The sequence below is a fragment of the Stomoxys calcitrans genome, chromosome 1 (assembly GCF_963082655.1).
Source record: "Stomoxys calcitrans chromosome 1, idStoCalc2.1, whole genome shotgun sequence".
Lineage (NCBI taxonomy): Eukaryota > Metazoa > Arthropoda > Insecta > Diptera > Muscidae > Stomoxys > Stomoxys calcitrans.
In genome coordinates, this window is record NC_081552.1 from 253,302,293 (window position 1) to 253,323,219 (window position 20,927).

Genomic DNA, 20,927 nt, shown 5'->3' on the forward strand with positions numbered 1-20,927 from the left:
GTCAGAGATTTTAGAATGAGCGCAGAAGATCGAGGCGCTTGGAACGCTATTCTACGTTCGCCTGGTGGAACAAATATTCTGTCATAGCCAACTAAAGTAAGTAATAAAAAGTTAAAGAATACCCAAAAATTAAGCAATAATCCTAAAGAAAATTTTAAAATGAGAAGAATTTGATTAAATCTTAAAGTGTTTAGAAAATTCTCAAGAAATCAATAATTTTTTTCATTCTTTTTATGATATTGGGTTTTTTTTTTGATATTTTTTATTTAATAGTAGCTGACCCGGGCACGCTCCGCTGCGCCTTCTTTTACTTTATATGGGACAAAAGTTTCCTTGGAATAGCCCGATATACTCATGATGTCTGATTTAGTGGTGTTTTCGGGGTGAGAAGTTGTCCCCCAGATACTTGGCCCTGAAAAAATTTCAGCATCGTGCTCTTCTCTCAAATACCAATTATTTAAACCCCATATTGCCATTGGTTTAAGGAGAGTTTACACGATGAGGCGTCCCCCAAAAACATGGCCTCAAAATAGATTATCAAATTCGTTTTCTAATCTCAAATAACTTTTATTTGAGGCACATATTGGCGTGGTCGAAAATTTTTTTCCCTTTGGGGGTGTTTTGGGGAAGGAGTGATGCCCTAAATACATGGTCCTACATTTGATTATCAAATTCGTATTCTACACCCAAATACCTTTCATTTGAGCCCCATATTGCGATGGCCAGTAAAAAATTGCTGTTTTTTGGGGTATTTTGGGAAAGGGGTGGACCCCCAGAAAATTGGTTCCGAAAATGGGAATCAATTCTTGCTCTACCCCCCATAACCTTTCATTTAAGCCCCACATTGTCATGGTCGGTAAATTTACCCGATTTAGGGGTGTTTTAGGGAGTGGGGTGGTCCCCCAAACACTAAGCCCGGAAAATATATCAGCAACGTGCTCTATTCTCATATATCTATATATCATTTATTTGAGCCCCATATTGCCATTGCCCTCAAAATTGGATATCAAATTCGTTTGCCAATCTCATTTAAACTCAAATATGTCCAGTTTGGGGTATTGGCCCTAAAACTATGAATATTTAGCTCCACTCTCTTTAAGACCCAAATTGACTTGGTGAGCAAATACGTCCGCAAGACGGACGCCCGCTAGACGGACGCCCGCTAGACAGTTGGCCCCTAATGTTGATATCAGATACGTGGTCTACTCCCACATACCTTTAATTTGAGCCCCATATTTTCATAGTCGTCAAACATGACCGGCTTGGGGGGTGTTTTGGGGGTTGGACGGCCACTCATTGACTTGGCCTTGAAAATATATAACCTCTTATTTGAGCCTCATATTGCAATAGTCAGAAAATACTTACTATTTGGGTGGTGTTGTGGGGGTGCCGTGGCCCCATAGACACTTTTCCCAAATATTGACATCAGATTTGTGCTTTACTCCCAAAGACCTTTCATTTGAGCCCCATATGGCTATGGTCGTAAATTTGTCCCCTTTGGGGGAGGTTTTTGGGGAGAGGCGGCCACCCAAACTCTTGGTCCCATATTTGGATATCAGATTCGAATTCTACACTCAAATACCTTTTATTTAAGCCCCATGTTCCCATGGTCAGTAAATAAGTCCTGTTTGGTGGGGGTGTTTTGGGGAAGGGGTGGACCCCCGGTAACGTGGTCTCACATTTGGATACCAGATTCGTATTCTACTCACAAATACCTTTCGTTTGAGTACCATATTGTCATGGTCGGTAAATATGTCCGATTTAGGGGGGTTTTGGGGCTTGGGGATGGTCCCCCTAGCACTTGGTCCGACAATTGGATATCAGATACGTTTTCTTATCCCAAATACCTTTCTTTCGAGTCCCATATTGTCGTGATTGGTCTAAATATATGTTTGGTAGGTTTTAGGTTGGGGCAGCCCCCCTAGGTACCCCATCCGAAATTTGGATACCAAATTTTTATTTTTAGGGTACTATATGAGAGCACAAAAAAATTTCGCTTAAATCGCACCACCCATCTCCGAGATCTGGTGTTTCTGAAAATTAGGGTAAGGGGGAGGGTCCGCCCCCCTTCAGATTTCAAAACATGTAGTACCCTAATTTCACCACGGGCTCATTATTAAGATTATTAATTTATCTAACTGTATATATCATCTACATTTTTCAGAGTATTGACATTTATTTGCAGTGCCATTCTATCCAACTTGTAGATAAAATGGCCCAGAGGGCCCTTAACATGCCCTTTCCCAAAAAATTAGGCTTTTAGTACCACGGTAACTTTTCTGTTCTAGAAACCTCTTCAATAATTTTGGGCCAATACGGAGCAAATATAGAATGAAGGGGTTCAAAATTCTCAAGACTCCTTAGGACCCCTCCCGGGCTTGCTTTCTGGGCAGGTATGTCATTATTTTAAAGCCATAAGTATTATTAAATCGAAGCTATTATTTTCCATACTTCGGTATGTTAAGTGGTATGTCATTATCTTTAGCTCTTCAGTATTTGTACGAAGTATTCATTATTTGTCATCTGGTGGTATGTTTACTCTGAAGCACTTTCCTTGATCATGTCCATGTTAAAGTATTATTGCGGATATACTGTATTATTGTGGTTACAGAATCCTGTTGCGGGTTACCCAACGACTTACCCGGTAATATGACTTTTTGCTGGGAAGGGAGAACAGTTACTTGCTAATAGGGTAATAATTCAGTATAATATTCAATAAGGTAATAAATCAGTAACAATAAATGATTCAACTTCGCAATTCGTCATACTCCCCATTGCTTTGCCAGGAACATGAATGGCTTTCGCTAACAAATAATGTTTTCTTTGTGTAAACGGATATTGTCTTCCAGGTACTAAATTTGACATTGCGAGATATCGCAATATCAAATATAAATTCAAGCTATGCCTAGAAGAACAAATACCAGAATTGTAAGGCTGTACTGGGTTTATCAAACTTGAACTTTTTGTGTTAAAAAAACTTAATCTTGAATTTTTTTCCGCATTTAAGACAATTGAAAGCCAAATAAGCAAACTTCATGTTCATGGTAAATACAATTAATGAAATTAATCTTTAATTGTAAGCAATTACAATTTTCAATGCATATTTAGCTAAAATATATTATTTACCTGATATGGAGTTCCATACAATTTGTACTGGGCAAAGAGTTTTTATTAAAAATTAGGGATCTATTTTAAAAAGTTAACATAATAAGCAAATATCCATACCAATGGATTTCTTTATAGGCATAATTAAAGATACCAACTCCAAAATTTAAAAAAATATTCACATAATAAGATTACATACTGGCTCATGGAACTTCTGCCTCCCCAAGAGAACAGAAAATCCTATTCATGTTTTACAATTCGATTGAGTTTTGTTTATGCAATTTTTCGGATTCAACAGCAGCTTAATGCCTAATTACATAAATCTTGGTTACTTACCTCAGATGACGTTAAATAACACATTCGAGAATCGGTGCTCTCAATGGAAGCCTGTTGCACAATGCCATAACGTGAGTCACGATCACTTAGGTAATCAGATCTTAAACTGTCCTGGCGTATAAATTCGGCTCTGCTTTGGATAAAATATTAAATTTATTATCTTCTTTATGAGAGGGAATAAATGTGAATAAGAATTTAGTGTTTTTCTTAAAGAAAGAATAAACCATTTCTTATAGAAAACCTAATTCAGCCAGGCTGAATTAAAGTTTTCCTATAGAAAACCTAATTCAGCTGGGCTGAATTAAGGTTTTCCTATAGAAACCCTAATTCAGCCAGGCTGAATTAAAGTTTTCTTATAGAAAACCTTATTCATCCATGCTGAATTAAAGTTTTCCTATAGAAAACCTAATTCAGCTGGGCTGAATTAAAGTTTTCCTATAGAAAACTTAATTCAGCTGGGCTGAATTAAAGTTTTCCTATAGAAAACCTAATTCAGCTGGGCTGAATTAAAGTTTTCCTATAGAAAACCTAATTCAGCTGGGCTGAATTAAAGTTTTCCTATAGAAAACCTAATTCAGCTGGGCTGAATTAAAGTTTTCCTAAAGAAAACCTAATTCAGCTGGGCTGAATTAAAGTTTTCCTATAGAAAACCTAATTCAGCCAGGCTGAATTAAAGTTTTCCTATAGAAAACCTAATTCAGCCAGGCTGAATTAAAGTTTTCCTATAGAAAACCTAATTCAGCCAGGCTGAATTAAAGTTTTCCTATAGAAAACCTAATTCAGCCAGGCTGAATTAAAGTTTTCCTATAGAAAACCTAATTCAGCCAAGCTGAATTAAAGTTTTTCTATAGAAAACCTAATTCAGCCAGGCTGAATTAAAGTTTTCCTATAGAAAACCTAATTCAGCCAGGCTGTATTAAAGTTTTGCTATAGAAAACCTAATTCAGCTAGGCTGAATTAAAGTTTTCTTACGGAAAACCTAATTCAGCTAGGCTGTATTAAAGTTTTCCTATAGAAAACCTAATTCAGCCAGGCTGAATTAATGTTTTCCTAAAGAAAACCTAATTCAGCTAGGCTGAATTAAAGTTTTCCTATAGAAAACCTAATTCAGCCAGGCTGAATTAAAGTTTTCCTATAGAAAACCTAATTCAGCCAGGCTGAATTAAAGTTTTCCTATAGAAAACCTAATTCAGCCAGGCTGAATTAAAGTTTTCCTATAGAAAACCTAATTCAGCCAGGCTGAATTAAAGTTTTCCTATAGAAAACCTAATTCAGCCAGGCTGAATTAAAGTTTTCCTATAGAAAACCTAATTCAGCCAGGCTGAATTAAAGTTTTCCTATAGAAAACCTAATTCAGCCAGGCTGAATTAAAGTTTTCCTATAGAAAACCTAATTCAGCCAGGCTGAATTAAAGTTTTCCTATAGAAAACCTAATTCAGCCAGGCTGAATTAAAGTTTTCCTATAGAAAACCTAATTCAGCTGGGCTGAATTAACGTTTTCCTATAAAAAACCTAATTCAGACAGGCTGAATTAAAGTTTTCCTATAGAAAACCTAATTCAGCCAGGCTGAATTAAAGTTTTCCTATAGAAAACCTAACAACAAATTTGATTAATTTCTTTGAAGTTATATTTCAAAACTTTTTATGGCATATACTTCTATAAAACTCACCGTTGTTCCAATGAATCAGCTCGGGCACTTTTGTAGCCTGAATCATTTAGGCTACTGTCCTGCCTTAAAGAAGGAAGCGAGTCCCAAGGCGAACGTTTAGTGCCCGAACTGTTTGTTTGTTGCGACATTAGGCCTTGGCCGGAACCGGAACCAATGGTCGAACTACCAGAACGCCAGCCATCCGAATGACGGAACCACTGGGCTCTGGCCGATTCGCCAATGCAAGAAGCACAACGGGAATTGGAAAAACTGAAGCAAAGCAAAACAAAGTTTCAAAATTCAGTTTTTTGTTTTTTTTTTTTAAACCATTTCTCTTACCTGGTATTGTGATCTGATAGATAGCCTCGTTCACGTTCTCTCTCGCGCTCTCGTTCACGCACCAACTCATTGCGATCACTGTAGTAGCCATCACGCTCACGATCACGCTCTTTGTCGCGCACTGTAGACATAGGACGATGTGGAGGCAAAGGTAGAGTAGAAGATTTAGCACTAGTAGCTACAGTTTGAAAGACATTGGAAGCAGTTTATGTTTTGGTTTTAGAGACACATTTCATTTCATTTGGCTTGTACTTTGGATAAGAAAACCTTGTCTGTTTGTGTGTGTGTGGGAGTGTGATTCAGTGGTAGAGAGATTAGCTAGCAGTGTCTTAGTGTGTGTGCATTTTAAAAAGGAAATCAGTGCAGCAAATTTTACTAAACAAACGGTTTTTCAAATTCAAATTCAAACAAAAATTGAAACAAGACGTGCAACAAAAGGCTCCGCCAAAGATAGTATTGTAGTTTTTTTTTGTTTTTTTTTGATTATTTTAACGAAATGACCAACGAAATGATTCTCTTGCACGATTCATTTTTGTTTCTGCTGATAATCGTAATGCTGATTGTTTTTTGCTACGAACTAAATTTGGTATTGGCATGTACTTACGCCTACGCATGGGAAACGGGCTGCGCTGCATGGATCCGGGCAGACTCTCGGCAAATTCTGTCATATGTGACAGATTCGATGGTGGCAGTGACATAAGGTGTGTTTTGATTTGGTTTTTTTGTATGTTCGAATGGAAAGTTGAGAATTTTGATTTCGTGATTTTATTGTTTTTTGTTTGAGTTTTATGGCGTTTGTGGTTGTGGTGGTGCATGAAAATATAATGAATGAGTGACGTTAATGGTCATGGGATTTTTTTTATAGGATTTTTATTTAATTTTCAACAATTTATTTAAACAAAATATTTAATAAAACAAAACTACCAACAAAAGCGTTTAAATGGAATTTGTTTATCATACTTTTACTGTTTGAAATAGGAAACATTATACTAAGAAATAAAAAACAAACTGAAATTTTTCATACTATCTCAGATAATTTATGGGATATTTTGGGAAAATTGGCAGGACAACTTGTGCTTAATCTTGAATCGATAGCACTCATTGATAAAATAGAAGTCTTCTCGCAGTTTCCTTATGAGATGTTAATGCAAAAACTTGCAATTGGCTTGGGAGAATAGATGAACTTGTTCAAATTTTAATTAAAATTAAGCACTCCTGCAAGAACGACTAATGTGAACTAGTTCAGTTAATTCATTTCTTTTGCCCTTTCATTTGAACTAGATTCTTCGTAAACACTAAAGCTCTAAGTGAGCTATTGTTGTTTTTTATACCCACCAGGGGGGTATATTCATTTAGCCATTCCGTTTGCAACACATCGAAATATCAATTTCCGACCCTACAAAGTATATATATTTCGGATCGTCGTAAAATTCTAAGACGATTGAACGATGTAAGTGTGTCTGTCCGTCCGTCTGTTGTAATCACTCTTGCACCTTCAAAAATTGGGATATTGAGCTGAAATTTGGCACAGATGTGTCTTTTTGAAGTACGCTGGTTAAGTTCTTGAACGAGCCCAATCGGACCATATTTGGATATAGCAGCTATAAAGACCGATCTGCCGATAAAGGGTCTAATGCCTATACATGTTTTATTTTTTAACCGATTTCGCTGAACTTTGAAACAGTGAGTAGTTTAAGGCTTCCCGACAACTGACCTAAATATTGTACAGATCGGACTATATTTAGATATAGCTACCATATAGACCGATCTCCCGATAAAGAGGCTAAAGCCCATAAAAGCTTTATTTATTACCCGATTTTCCTGAAATATAAAACAGTGAGTTATAATGAGCCTCCTGACATCTTAACATAATATGGTTCAGATCGGACTATATTCAGATATAGCTGCCATATAGACCAATCTCCCGATAGAGGGTCTGAAACCCATAAAAGCTTTATTTATTATCCGATTTCGCTGAAATTTGAAACAGTGGGTTACTTTAAGCCCTCCGACATCTGATCTAAATATGGTTCTGATCGAACTATATTTAGATATAGCTGCCATATAGACCGATCTCCCGATAAAGGGTCTGAAGGCCTTAAAAGCTTAAGTTTTTATCCGATTTCGCTGAAATTTTCAACAGTGGGTTATTTTAAGTCTCCCAACATAGAACCTAAATATGGTTCAGATCGGTCTATATTTAGATATAGCTGCCATATAGGCCGATATCCCGATAAAGGGTCTGAAGCCCATAAAAGCTTTATTTATTACCCGATTTCGCTGAAATTTGAAACAGTGGGTTATTTTAAGCCTCCCAACATCTGACTTAAATATGGTTGAGATCAGATTATAATTAGTTATAGCTGCCATATAGACCGATCTGCCGATAAAGGGTCTGAAGCCCATAAAAGCTTTATTTTTTATCCGATTTCGCTGAAATTTGAAACAGTGAGTAGGTTATGGCCTCCCAACATCCGACCTCAATATGATTCAGATCGAACTATATTTATATATAGCTGCCATATAGACCGATCTCCCAAGAGAGGGTCTGAAGGCCCTAAAAGCTTTATTTATTATCCGATTTCGCTGACATTTGGAACAGTGGGTAGGCTAAAGCCTCCCAACATCCTACATAAATATGGTTCTGATCGGACTATATTTACATATAGCCGGTCTCATATAGACCGGTCTCCCGATAAAGGGTCTGAACGCCGGTACCCCTCTAAACCTTTGTTGAATATCGTCCGGATCGGACCATATTTCGATATAACTGCCATAATTTTTATCCGATTGGGCTGAAATTTGTTATGACTTTCAATGATTATGGCATGTATGGTCTAATCTTCCGAATTGACATTGTAAGCCCCAGTTATCCCAATTGGTGTACGATTTGGCTAAAATTTTGTACTTAGTGTTCTCTTATGATTTCCAATATACATGGTAAGCATTGTCCAAATCAGTCTATCATCTCATTCAGCTTCCATATAAAATCATCATCTGCTCCTAGAAGCTTCAATGCTTGGCTTAAAATCCTAAATCGATAGACTATATGGCAGCGAAGTTGCTTACACTGTACTTGTGCTACTATTCTTTTTTTCTATGCCTGCGGGCAAAGCAATATAAGTGCGGTTGGGTGTTACTGCCCATTAATGGTCTATATGTGTAGCTATACCCGAATATGATCCGATAACCCTAGTGTTGCAATCTTCCACTTAATAGCTCTATCGTTAAGCTTGACATTTTTGAGGTTATTCATACTCAGAACGTTTTGACATACGAGCGCTTTTTGTGTTGTTTACAGTAACTTAAAAGTTATTCATCACGCCCAAAAAATGGAATTAAATCGTGAACATTTTCGTGCCATTATTGCGTCGGTGATTTTTGGCGATGAAGCTCCATCAAGGACAAGTGTTTATCGATGCACAGTGGGCCAAACGGCAAAAAATTGGAAATAAGTCTACAACTTTTTTTCTGTTGATCGTAGCGTTTCAAAATGTTCTAGACATTTGTAGAGAAGGACATAAGCTTTTAAAGTACTGCGGTGGGAGTATATCCTTAATACAGGGTGATATGCAAATTTAGCCCATGAACATTCCACTGAGGAACAGGTGCCAACTTCTCACATATCAATGAGTGCAGTCTGATTCAAGTTTAAGCTCAATGATAAGGGACCTCCTTTAAATCGAGATATCGGTGTATATGGCAGCTATATTCAAATATGGACCGATTAAGGCCAAGATGTAGAAAAATGTCGAAGAGCTTAACACAACACACTGTCCCAAATTTTGGCTAAATGGGACATTAAATACGCCTTTATGGACTCAAAACCTTAAATTGAGAGATGGGTCTATATGGCAGCTATATGCCAATCTGGACCGATCTGAGCCAAATTGAAGAAGGATATCGAAGAGCCTAACACAACTCACTGTCCCAAATTTTGGCTTAATCGGACAATAAATGCGTCTTTTATAGGCCTAAGACCCTAAATCGGCGGATCGGTCTATATGGCAGCTATATCCAAATCTGAACCGATCTGGGCCAAATTGAAGAAGGATGTCGAAGGGTCTAACACAACTCACTGTTCCAAATTTCATAATAATAAATGCGCCTTTTATGGGCCTAAGACCCTAAATCGACGGATCGGTCTATATGGGGGCTATATCAAGATATAGTCCGATATAGCCCATCTTCGAACTTAACCTGCTTATGGAAAAAAAAAGAATCTGTGCAAAGTTTCAGCTCAATATCTCTATTTTTAAAGACTGTAGCGTGATTTCAACAGGCAGATAGACAGACGGACGGATATGGCTATATCGTCTTGGATTTTTACGCTGATCAAGAATATATATAGACTTTATAGGGTCGGAAATGGATATTCCTATGTGTTGCAAACGGAATGGCAAAATGAATATACCCCCATCCTTCGGTGGTGGGTATAATTAAGGCTCCTATGGGTTCGATAAGTCAAAACCGGGAATCTGTTTAAATGGAGGTTATATCAACGGCTATCTTTACGCATTCGGCCGCTATCATGATTTCGTCAAACGGAGCGACGGACGGACGAATAAGGCAAGATCGACTCAAAATGTCAAGACGATCAAGAATTTATATACTTTATGGGATCAATATTTCGAGGTGTTACAAACGGAATTACTAGATTAGACTAAATTTTTAAACAAAGACTTCTGATATGGTCTTCAACATTCAAATGCCATCCATGGTGGAGGGTATATAAGATTCGGCCAGACTGAACTTAACACTCTCTCTTACTTGTTCAAGTTCATCAAGGGATGACCTAGGAAGCCCTTTAGGTTATAGAATTTTCTATACTATTTTCTACAGTCAATCTTTTTGTTAGCAGGGTGAAGAATGGTGTTTTTTGAGTTTGCCGACCCTTAAAATAGCAATGCATAACCCTGGTAACCTATCCAGAGAGTCATACATATCAATGACTGTCAGTGAAGGCGTGTGAGAGTTCAATCTCTACATGCTCTCTGAGAAGAAGACTTAGATTAGACATAGATAGTTGAGGCGTGACAATGACAGTTTTACCAAAGCAAGGAGGATTTCACTACAATTTTTTTTTTAAATTATTTTTCTTTTTTTGACAAAATAAAATGATCTAATTTGCAATGTTATTAAGAAATCTCTATAAAAATGCAAAAACATACTTCAAAAAAAAAAAAAAAATATTAGAATAATTTTTTTCACTACATAAGCTTTGGGATGTTTTCTATAACAACAATGGCAGAGTTTTTCTTTCTCAAAGAGAGTGTTGACAAATACTGATACTCACCCAAGTTCTCCATACTCTGTGAGAGTAAGGCCTCGAAGGTATGCAGACTGTAAGACTCAGCATCCATACCCTTGGCCAAGGTGTTGCGTAAATGCATTTCGTATTCCAAGAGCAGACGGGAAGTGGGACTACCTGGTGTTGGGGTTACATTGGGACCCTGATGACGATGTGGATGGCGGGGACCACCGGCTGCGGGACCCCTCTGTCCATATGATGATTGATCCTGGTCCGAGTTGCCATTGCTGGAGCTGGGCGTAGTGGCGTAACATTGATTGTCGAACATGACGTTGTCCGAGGGGGGAGAACCCTCAATGCAGCTACGTTCTCTTTCCAATTCCAAGTACAAATTTCTTGGCGTATAGCCACGGCCAATTTCATGGGAGGACCTGTGCAAGACCACGCAGAGGAAGGTTACAAAAAAATCGACAAAAAAAGACAAATAAATGAAGGTAATGCGTTTTGCCGTTTTCCTATGTTAACTGTTTGCCTTTTCAATTGCAACTGGATGGCCCGTTGCACACGTGCCCCAGGTATGTGACACAAGAAACATGGCCCCCTTATCCTATTGGCAATACCCCCTTACTATTGGTGGCAAACCCAATCCAACCCCACAGCGGTTGGTGTCACGTCACTTCTTTTAACTTACCTTGATCCCGAAAATCGCGACGACTGATTGGCGTTGCGACCAGCAACTAATCCCAATGTATTGTTGTTGTTCATTATGTGATGCATGCCACCACCTCCACCACCTCCACCACCAACACCACCACCACCCCCACCGCCCATGCCAGCCATGGCGGCAGCGTGCTGGTGCATGTGTTGTGGCCCAAACGTATTCGTTGCATTGGCATTGTAGTAATTGTAACGCCGTCTACCCATCTCCGGCGAGGTCACCGGGCTCTCGGTGCTGGTCATGGGCTTCAGCATACGCTTCAAAGTGCTCGTATCGACATTCATGTCCTCGGTGCTTTTGGTTTTGCGTCTGGTATTGTTGTTAATTATGTTGTGCTGGTGTTGGTGCTGGTGCTGGTGCGGGTGCTGGTGCTGATGCATATCGTGCCCATGTGGATCGCGTGTCTGCAGCATAAATGCATTATGCAAAAAAAAAAAAAAACAAGAAAAAAAAAACCCCATGAATTAAAAACTTTAGAGGAGTAGAGAAGAAGGCATCTAAACGTCGAGAGGAAACAGAAGTTATGGCTAAGAGTTTTATTTCCCGCATAGAGAGGAGAGGAAAAACAAGGGAAGTTGTTATACATAATTCGATGAATGATATGAAACAGGACTATGTGTCCAATATGTCATAACTAACCAGCATTTCAACTCAAACTATCATGAAAAGCATATGCAATGTATGTTAGGTACCATATTTCATTTTCAGGATGGTCTCCATATACACGGAAAGTATTAAAATTTTTTAATTCGCTATATTTCCTATACGCTTAAATAGTTGTTCAAACAATTTTCCTCTCCAACTTTGAGATCACGCTAACATACTCACCATATCATCAGAATATTCCTTGGTCCTAGTGCCAGTGGATTTGGTCGATGTACCCACCGATTGATGCATTGGCCCACCGGCTTGAGTGCCTTCACTCTTTGGCATATCAACATCACTTTGAGCGGCCATTGCGTCCTCGGGTCCAGCCTGAGAGCCCACATGATTTTGAGTGCATATATCACCAGTGCCAGCAGCACCACCTGGTGCAGCGGCACCAGCACACACAGCTCCATTTGCTGTAGCGCCAGCATCCTGTGTCTTCATAGGTCGCCCCAATGTATCTGAAGAGAATGCAAATGTAGAGAGGTAAAATCAATGGTGATGATTTGAAGATGCTTTTGTGTGTTTAGGGGATGGTTTTTGTTTTGCAGCATACCTCCACCAGTACTTAATGATTGTCCGCCAGTGCCACCACTGGCTACATTGTCATAGAGTGAAGTGGTACTTGCGGCATTGGTGACCTTCTGATGTGTTTGGCCATCGGCCTCAGAGGCAACCCTGGAGCCAACATTACGTGGCAGAGTAGATGAACCTTAAAAAAGGAAGGAAAATTGCCGTTAGTAACGCATAAACTACATAAAATAAAATAAAGGCATATAGAAAAAATAAAATAAAATAAAATTTAGTAAAAAATTAATAAATATAAAGCAAGTAAGCAAGCGTGCCAAGTTTGGCCGCGGCGAATCTTATATACCCTCCACCATGGATCGCATTTGTCGAGTTCTATGCGTGGTATCTCTTTTTAGGCAAACAAAGAATATTGAATAAGAACTGTTATGCCATTGGAGCTATATCAAGTTAGAGTCCGATTCGGACCATAAATGAGTGCTAAACATGGTCGAAGTCTTTGTGTAATATTTCAGTTCATTCGGATAAGAATTGCGCCTTGTAGGGGCTCAAGAAGCAAAATCGGGAGATAGGTTTATATGGGAGCTGTATCAAGCTATTGATCGATTCAGACCATATTAAACACGTATGTAAAAAGTCATGGGAGAAGCCGTTGTACAAAATTTCTGCCAAATCGGATGAGAATTGCGCCCTCTAGAGGCGGAAGAAGTCAAGATCCCAGATCGGATTTATATGGCAGCTATATCAGGTTATATACCGATTTGCGCCATACTTTGCACATTTATTGAAAGTCATAACAAAACACTTCATGCAAAATTTCAGCCATATCGGATGATAATTGCGCCCTCTAGAGGCTGAAGAAGTCCAGACCCAAGATCAGTTTATATGACAGCTATACCTGATTATGAACCGATTTTAACCATACTTAACAGGGTTGTTAGAAGTGATACCAAAACACCAAATGCAAAATTTCAGTCAACTCGGATGAGAATTGCGCCCTCTAGATGCTGAAGAAGTCGATACCCAAGATCAGTTTATATGGCAGCTATATCAGGTTATATACCGATTTACGCCATACTTTGCACATTTATTGGAAGTCATAACAAAACACCTCATGCAAAATTTCAGCCAAATCGGATGAGAATTGCGCCCTCTAGAGGCTCACGAAGTCAAGACCCAAGATCGGTTTATATGGCAGCTATATCAAAACATGGACCGATTTTAACCATACTTAGCAGGGTTGTTGGAAGTGATACCAAAACATCAAACGCAAAATTTCAGTCAACTAGGATGAGAATTGCGCCCTCTAGAGGCTGAAGAAGTCAAGACCCAAGATCAGTTTATATGGCAGCTATATCAAAACATGGACCGATTTGGAGCATTTACAATCCGGCACGTGGGGTTTTGGTATCACTTAAAACAACTGCGCTAAGTATGGTTTAAATCGGTCCATGTTTTGATATAGCTGCCATATAAACCGATCTTGGGTCTTGAGTTCTTGAGCCTCTAGAGTGCGCAATTCTTACCCGATTGAAATGAAATTTTGCACGACGTGTTATGTTATGATATCCAACAACAGTGTCAAATAATGTTCAAATCGGTTCAGAACCTGATATAGCTGCCATATAAACCGATCTGGGATCTTGACTTCTTGAGCCTCTAGAGGTCGCAATTATTATCCGATTTGCCTGAAATTTTGTACGACAGATCCTCTCATGACCGTCAACATACGTGTTAATTATGGTCTGAATCGGTCTATAGCCTGATACAGCTCTCATATAAATCGATCTCTCTTTTTTACTTCTTGAGCCCCCAAGGGGCGCAATTCTTATTCGAATTTGCGGACATTTTACACAGGTCTCCAACATATAATTTAATTGTGATCCCAACCGGACCATACTTTGATATCGCTCTAATAGCAGAGAAAATCTTTTCTTATGTCCTTTTTGGTCTAAAAAGAGATGCCTGGAAAAGAACTCGACAAATGCAATCCATAGTGGAGGGTATATAAGATTCGGCCCGGCCGAACTTAGCACGATTTTATTTGTTAAAGTCGGTAGCGTTATTGAAACAGACAGACGGACGGACATGGCTAGATCGTCTTAGATTTTTACACTGATCAAGATACTTTATGGGGTCGGAAATGAATATTTCGATGTGTTGCAAACGGAATGAAAAAATGAATATACCCCCATCCTATGGTGGAGGGTATAAGAAGACAAAATTAAATAAAATAAAATAAAATTCTACATTAAGCTAAAAATTGTAAATTCAGAAGGTCAGTTTAGACTTCTTTTCATCATATCTGCCACTCACCTCTAACACGTGGATCATTTCTCAGGCGTGCATATTGTTCAGCGGTCATGCAGGTGCATTGTGGCTCACTTCGTACCCGGGATGGGGAGGCTGGGGTGCTCAATGGCTTCCGTTTGGCTTTCACCTTGCCTTTGCCAGGCGGATCCAATTTCAGCGAGTAACTCGAGGAGGCCTTTCGTGAAAATTTGAAAGAAGGCGACTGTAAAACGTCGCACTATCATTAGGTTAGTTGTATGAGATTCACAAGGTTCGGTGTGTGCGTTCGTTTCTTCTGTATACTGTATACCGTTTTATTTCTATTTCTGTTTAGCATTTTGCGTTTTTAAATCATCGTACCAAATTGATAAGTGCATTAAAGAGGGAGATAATATGTTTTTGTTTTTCTTTTTCTTTTTCTTTTATCACATAATCCTCATAGTCTTCGAATCGATCTTGATCTCTATTGGGTCTAGAGATGGATTGATTGACAAAACCAATCCCAAAGCTATGTTTAGAATATGCCATTGGTTGTGGAAACCTCAAGACAGATTGGTTAGAGATTCTGGCTTGGCGTTTCCACAAAGGTATGGCATATTGAAAACTTCTCAATGAAAATTTCATTTGCTATTTGCACTCCAGAATGGATAGTCTGAGACTGTTTGCGAAAGAGAAGTGATTAACGGTTTGAAATTGAACGAAAAAATAGACGAAATTAATAATAGGATCTATAAGGATAACAAGAATTAAAAGTGCATTTTAGGTTTAAAAGTAGGGGGGATTTGAAACACTGAAAATAATGTAAACTAAAAAACAGTAAGGAAGGGCACAAGTCGGGCGGTGCCGACTGTATAACGCCCTACACCTACCCTATAAACACAATGTGGGACTTATATCCAATTCTGATCCAATTTTGATGGACCTCGGCGAGCAAATATGTTCAAACTGTAAAAATACGATTGACAGGTGACAACATTATGGCAAATTACCCAAAATCTAGCGAACATATATATGGGAGCTATATCTAATTCTGAACCGATTTCGAGCAAACTTCTCAGATAAAGTAGTAGTCGTCGAGGAAAGAGTTGTGCAAAATTTTGGCAAGATTGGTCAAATAATGTGCCAGCAGTGGCTCTTGGGGTGAAAATCTGCCGATATATTGGGTTGCCCAAAAAGTAATTGCGGATTTTTTAAAATAAAGTAAATGCATTTTTAATAAAACTTAGAATGAACTTTAATCAAATATACTTTTGCATTCTTTCTTCTGATAACTGACAGAAGAAAGAATGCAATTACAGAGTCACAAGCTGTGAAAAAATTTGTCAACGCCGACTATATGAAAAATCCGCAATTACTTTTTGGGCAACCCAATACATATATGACAGCTATATCTAAATCTGGGCCGATTGCTATATTCACCAGTTAAATTGAGAGTCATTAGAAAATACTTCCTGCAAAATTTCGACAGAATCGGTTAACAAATGAGCACTTTTTTGCAATATTTCTCAAAATCGGACGAACATAAAGGGTGATTTTTTTGAGGTTAGGATTTTCATGCATTAGTATTTGACAGATCACGTGGGATTTCAGACATGGTGTCAAAGAGAAAGATGCTCAGTATGCTTTGACATTTCATCATGAATAGACTTACTAACGAGCAACGCTTGCAAATCATTGAATTTTATTACCAAAATCAGTGTTTGGTTCGAAATGTGTTCAAATTTATATGAGAGCTATACCTGAAATCCGAACCGATTTCGAGCAAACTCCTCAGATACTGTGGCAGTCGTTTGCAAAATCTTGCCAAGATGGGTCAATAAATGCGCTTGTTGTGACTCTAGACGTCAAAATCGAGCGATATATATATATGATAGCTATTTCTAAATCTGAACCGATTTCCATGAAATTCACCATTAATATTGAGAGTCGAGAGAAAATCCCTCCTGCCAAATTTCGAGAAAATCGGTTAACAAATGACTATTTTATTGCATTATTACTGAAAATCGGACGAACATATATATGGGAGCTATATCCAGATCTGAACCGTTTTTTTCCAATTTCAACAGGCTTCGTCTCTAGGCCGAAAAACATGCCTGTGCCAAATTTTAAGACGACCGGATGAAAACTGCGATCTGCGAAACATGGACAGACGGACGGACAGACAGATAGACGAACAGACAGATGGACATTGCTAAATCGAATCAGAATTATTCTGAGTCGATCGGTATACTTATCAATGGGTCTATCTCTCATCCTTTTGGGTGTTACAAACTAATTATAATACACTGTACCACAGTAGTGGTGTAGGGTATAATGAGACATCCGAAATTTCGTATAAAAAAGTTGAAGGAAGAGGGAAAGTTGTTTAAACATCTCCAGATATCTTCTTTGCCCATGAATTTCATCATATTTGATGTTGCACGTGTTATTTGCGCATTTCAACATAAAATTTTACATTACCTCATCCGTTGAGCTGTTTTGAACCCAGCTGTAGGAGTCCATACAGTTCTTTGTTCATCATTCTATACTATTGCGAGTATATATTCTACATTTGTGAGTAATTCAGCTCTAAAATCGAACCCAGGCGTTCAGCGTCATAGGCGGCGCTACGGTGGCCTCCGTGTTAGTACGGACTCAAAATGGCTCAATGTGTTAAGTCTGTTGTCTTCCGAAGAACTAGCTAACTTTTATGCTTTGACATCATCTTATCTGGAATCTTTCGAAATCGATGGGCCTCAAAGACATATGTTGACAATTTGATAGGTTTGATGCCCAACGATGTCCAAAATAATAATGTGACTGTATGTGTGAAATACTCTCTTTCAGTATTTTCAACTCTCTGAATATGTAAAAAATCATTTTTTGGGCTCTCTTTATTACGACTGAAGCGAAGAGAATAAGAATACCAGTGACTTGCCATCAACGCTACCGTAAAGGGCTGGGCATCGCTGATTTAAACGCTCCCAGATAATGTGACTCAATGTAAAATTGCTTCTGTGAAACGGTTTTGAGTCTTTTCCTGAATAACCTAAAACGTATGTTTCTTGTAACGATTTATGTAGAAACTACAAGAACATTGACGAAAAGTGCGGTTTGAAAGTGCGATTAAGCCATATGGAGAGTTGTTTGAATTTAAAATTGGTAGAAGACGATGTTCTAGAAGTGTTTTGTTCAGGGAGCAACCATTACGATGTGGTGAAAAGGTCTGCAGGGCTTGCAATCCTGTGTAACGTAATGAGCACCAACCTAAGCAATTCAACCCCAACTTCCACTTTACCTTTTTGACTGTCGGGATGCTGAGCGGTGAATTTATAGCGGTAAGGCGAACTATGGCACATCCATACACTGTTTGTTTGAAAATAGTAATCTTCGAAAAGCAAAAACAGTGTTTTATACCTATGAGTTTGAAAAGCCTAAAAACAAAATATTGGACCTAGGTAGCAACTCTGTGTTTCGAAATGATCTTGTAAAATTGTTGTTGGGTTTTTAAAGAAAATTATGAAAAATTAACATTTGAGTGTCAACAAGTAAAAACGCGTTAAGTTCGGCCGATCATTAAGTTCGGCCGAGCCGAACATTGGCTAACCACCACCCCGGGTATATACGTAAACACCCTTTCGTCAAAATCGGGTGAAAAATTAATGCCCCATAGCAGCTACATTGAAATATGATCCGATTTGGACCAAATACTAATAAGACCAAGTCATTGTTCGATTGTAGCTATATCTAAAAATAAACCGATCTGAACTTTATACGACACGGATGTCGAGAAGCCTGACATAAGTCACTGTGTCAAATTTCAGTGAAATCGGATTATAAATGCGCCTAATATGGGCCCAAGGCCTCCAATCGAGATATCGGTCCATATGGCAGCTATACTCAAATCTGGACCGATTTGGGCCAAGTTATAGAAAAATATCGAAGAGCCTAACACAACTCACTGTCCCAGCAAAATCGGATAATAAATGCGGCTTTTTTGGGCCTTCGACCATAAATCGGCGGATCGAACTATATGGCAGCTATATCCAAATCTGAACCGATCTGTGCCATATTGCAGAAGTATATCGAGTGGCTTAACTTAACTCACTGTCTCAAATTTCAGCGACATCGGACAATAAATGCGCCTTTTATGGCCCCAAAACCTTAAATCGAAAGATCGGTCTATATGGCAGCTATATCCAAATCTGGACCGATCTGTGCCATATTACAAAAGTATATCGAGGGGCTTAACTTTACTCACTGTCCCAAATTTCGGCAAAAACGGACAGTAAATGCGCCTTTTATGTGTTCAAAGCCTTAAATCAGAGGATCGGTCTATATGGCAGCTATATCCAAATCTGGACCGATCTGTGCCATATTGCAGAAATATGTCGAAGGGCTTAACACAACTCACTGTCCTAAATTTCGGCGACATCGGGCAATAAATGCACCTTTTATGGGCACAAAACCTTAAATCGAGAGATCGGTCTATATGGCAGCTATATCCAAATCTAAACCGATCTGTATCATATTGCAGAGGTATATTGAGGGACTTAACTTAACTCACTTTTCAAAATTTCGGCGACATTGGACAATAAATGCGCCTTTTATGGACCCAAAACCTTAAATCGAGGGATCAGTCTATATGGCAGCTATATCCAAATCCGAACCGATCTGTGCCATATTGCAAAAGTATATTGAGGGGCTAAACTTAACTCACTGTCCTGAATTTCGGCGAAATCGGACAATAAATGCGCCTTTTATGGGCTCTAAACCTTAAATCGAGGGATCAGTCTATATGGCAGCTATATCCAAATCTGAACCGATCTGTGCCATATTGCAGTAGTATATCGAGTGGCTTAACTTAACTCACTGTCCCAATTTTCGGCGACATCGGGCAATAAATGCGCCTTTCATGGGCTTAAAACCTTAAATCGAGAGATCGGTCCTAATGGCAGCTATATTCAAATCTGGATCGATTTGGGCCAAGTTATGAGAAAATGTCGAAGAGCATAACACAACTCACTGTTCCAAATTTCAGCAAAATCGGATAATAAATGTGGCTTTTATGGGCCTAAGATCATAAATCGGAGGATCGAACTATATGGCAGCTATATCCAAATCTGAACCGATCTGTGCCATATTGCAGAAGTATATCGAGTGGCTTAACTTAACTCACTGTCCCAATTTTCGGCGACATCGGGCAATAAATGCGCATTTCATGGGCTTAAACCTTAAATCGAGAGATCGGTCTTAATGGCAGTTATATCCAAATCTGAACCGATCTGTATCATATTGCAGAAATATATCAAGGGGCTTAACTTAACTCACTGTCCCAAATTTCGGTGACATCGGACAGTAAATGCGCCTTTTATGGGCTCAAAAACTTAAATCGAGGGATCAGTCTAAATGGCAGCTATATCCAAATCTGAACCGATCTGTGCCATATTGCAGAAGTGTATCGACGGGCTTAACTTTACTCACTGTCCCAAATTTTGGTGACATCGGACAATAAATGCGCCTTTTATAATCGGATAATAAATGTGGCTTTTATGGGCCTAAGACCATAAATCGGCGGATCGGTCTATATGGCAGCTATATCCAAATCTAGACCTACATGGGCCAAATTGAAGATGGATGATAAGTTGCCTAACGCAACTCATTATCCCAAATTTCAGCAAAATCAGATTATAAATGTGGCTTTTATGGGCCTAAGACCCTAAATCGGTCTATATGGGGCTATATCAAGATATATTCCGATATAGCCCATCTTCGAACTTAACCTGCTTATGGACAAGAAAAAAGAATCTATGCAAAGTTTCAGCTCAATATCTCTATTTTTAAGGACTGTAGTGTGATTTCAACAGACAGACGGACGGACATCGAATAAAAATTGCGGCCCCAAGGGAGCTTATGAAGACAAATCCCCAACGACCTGCATCAATGAGAAGTTTCTGTGGAAAATTTCAAACGGATAACTTCATTCGTTCGAACGATATCGTGATTTCGACAGATGGCCAGACAGAAGGACGGACGGATGGACATGGGTAGATTGAATTTATAAAAATGCCAGAATCAGAGG

The 20,927-nt window shown here is 38.8% G+C and overlaps 1 protein-coding gene across 3 annotated transcripts in view; it reads right to left on the minus strand.

Annotated features, from left to right (window-relative positions):
* Window positions 1-20,927, minus strand: part of LOC106089523 (protein still life, isoforms C/SIF type 2) — a 257,942-nt gene that overhangs the window by 225,327 nt on the left and 11,688 nt on the right. The window contains exons 4-12 of one of the 3 annotated variants that reach the window (XM_059364223.1): window positions 14,891-15,104; window positions 12,603-12,758; window positions 12,227-12,507; window positions 11,372-11,802; window positions 10,726-11,111; window positions 6,034-6,090; window positions 5,430-5,607; window positions 5,112-5,360; window positions 3,442-3,571 (exon numbers count right to left, since the gene is read on the minus strand). In XM_059364223.1, the coding sequence (XP_059220206.1) occupies window positions 3,442-3,571; window positions 5,112-5,360; window positions 5,430-5,607; window positions 6,034-6,090; window positions 10,726-11,111; window positions 11,372-11,802; window positions 12,227-12,507; window positions 12,603-12,758; window positions 14,891-15,104 (2,082 nt within the window). Of the gene's footprint in view, window positions 1-3,441; window positions 3,575-5,111; window positions 5,361-5,429; window positions 5,608-6,033; window positions 6,091-10,725; window positions 11,112-11,371; window positions 11,803-12,226; window positions 12,508-12,602; window positions 12,759-14,890; window positions 15,105-20,927 lie in introns of those variants that run through there. The other 2 variants (XM_059364208.1, XM_059364211.1) reach the window with 2 other exon arrangements.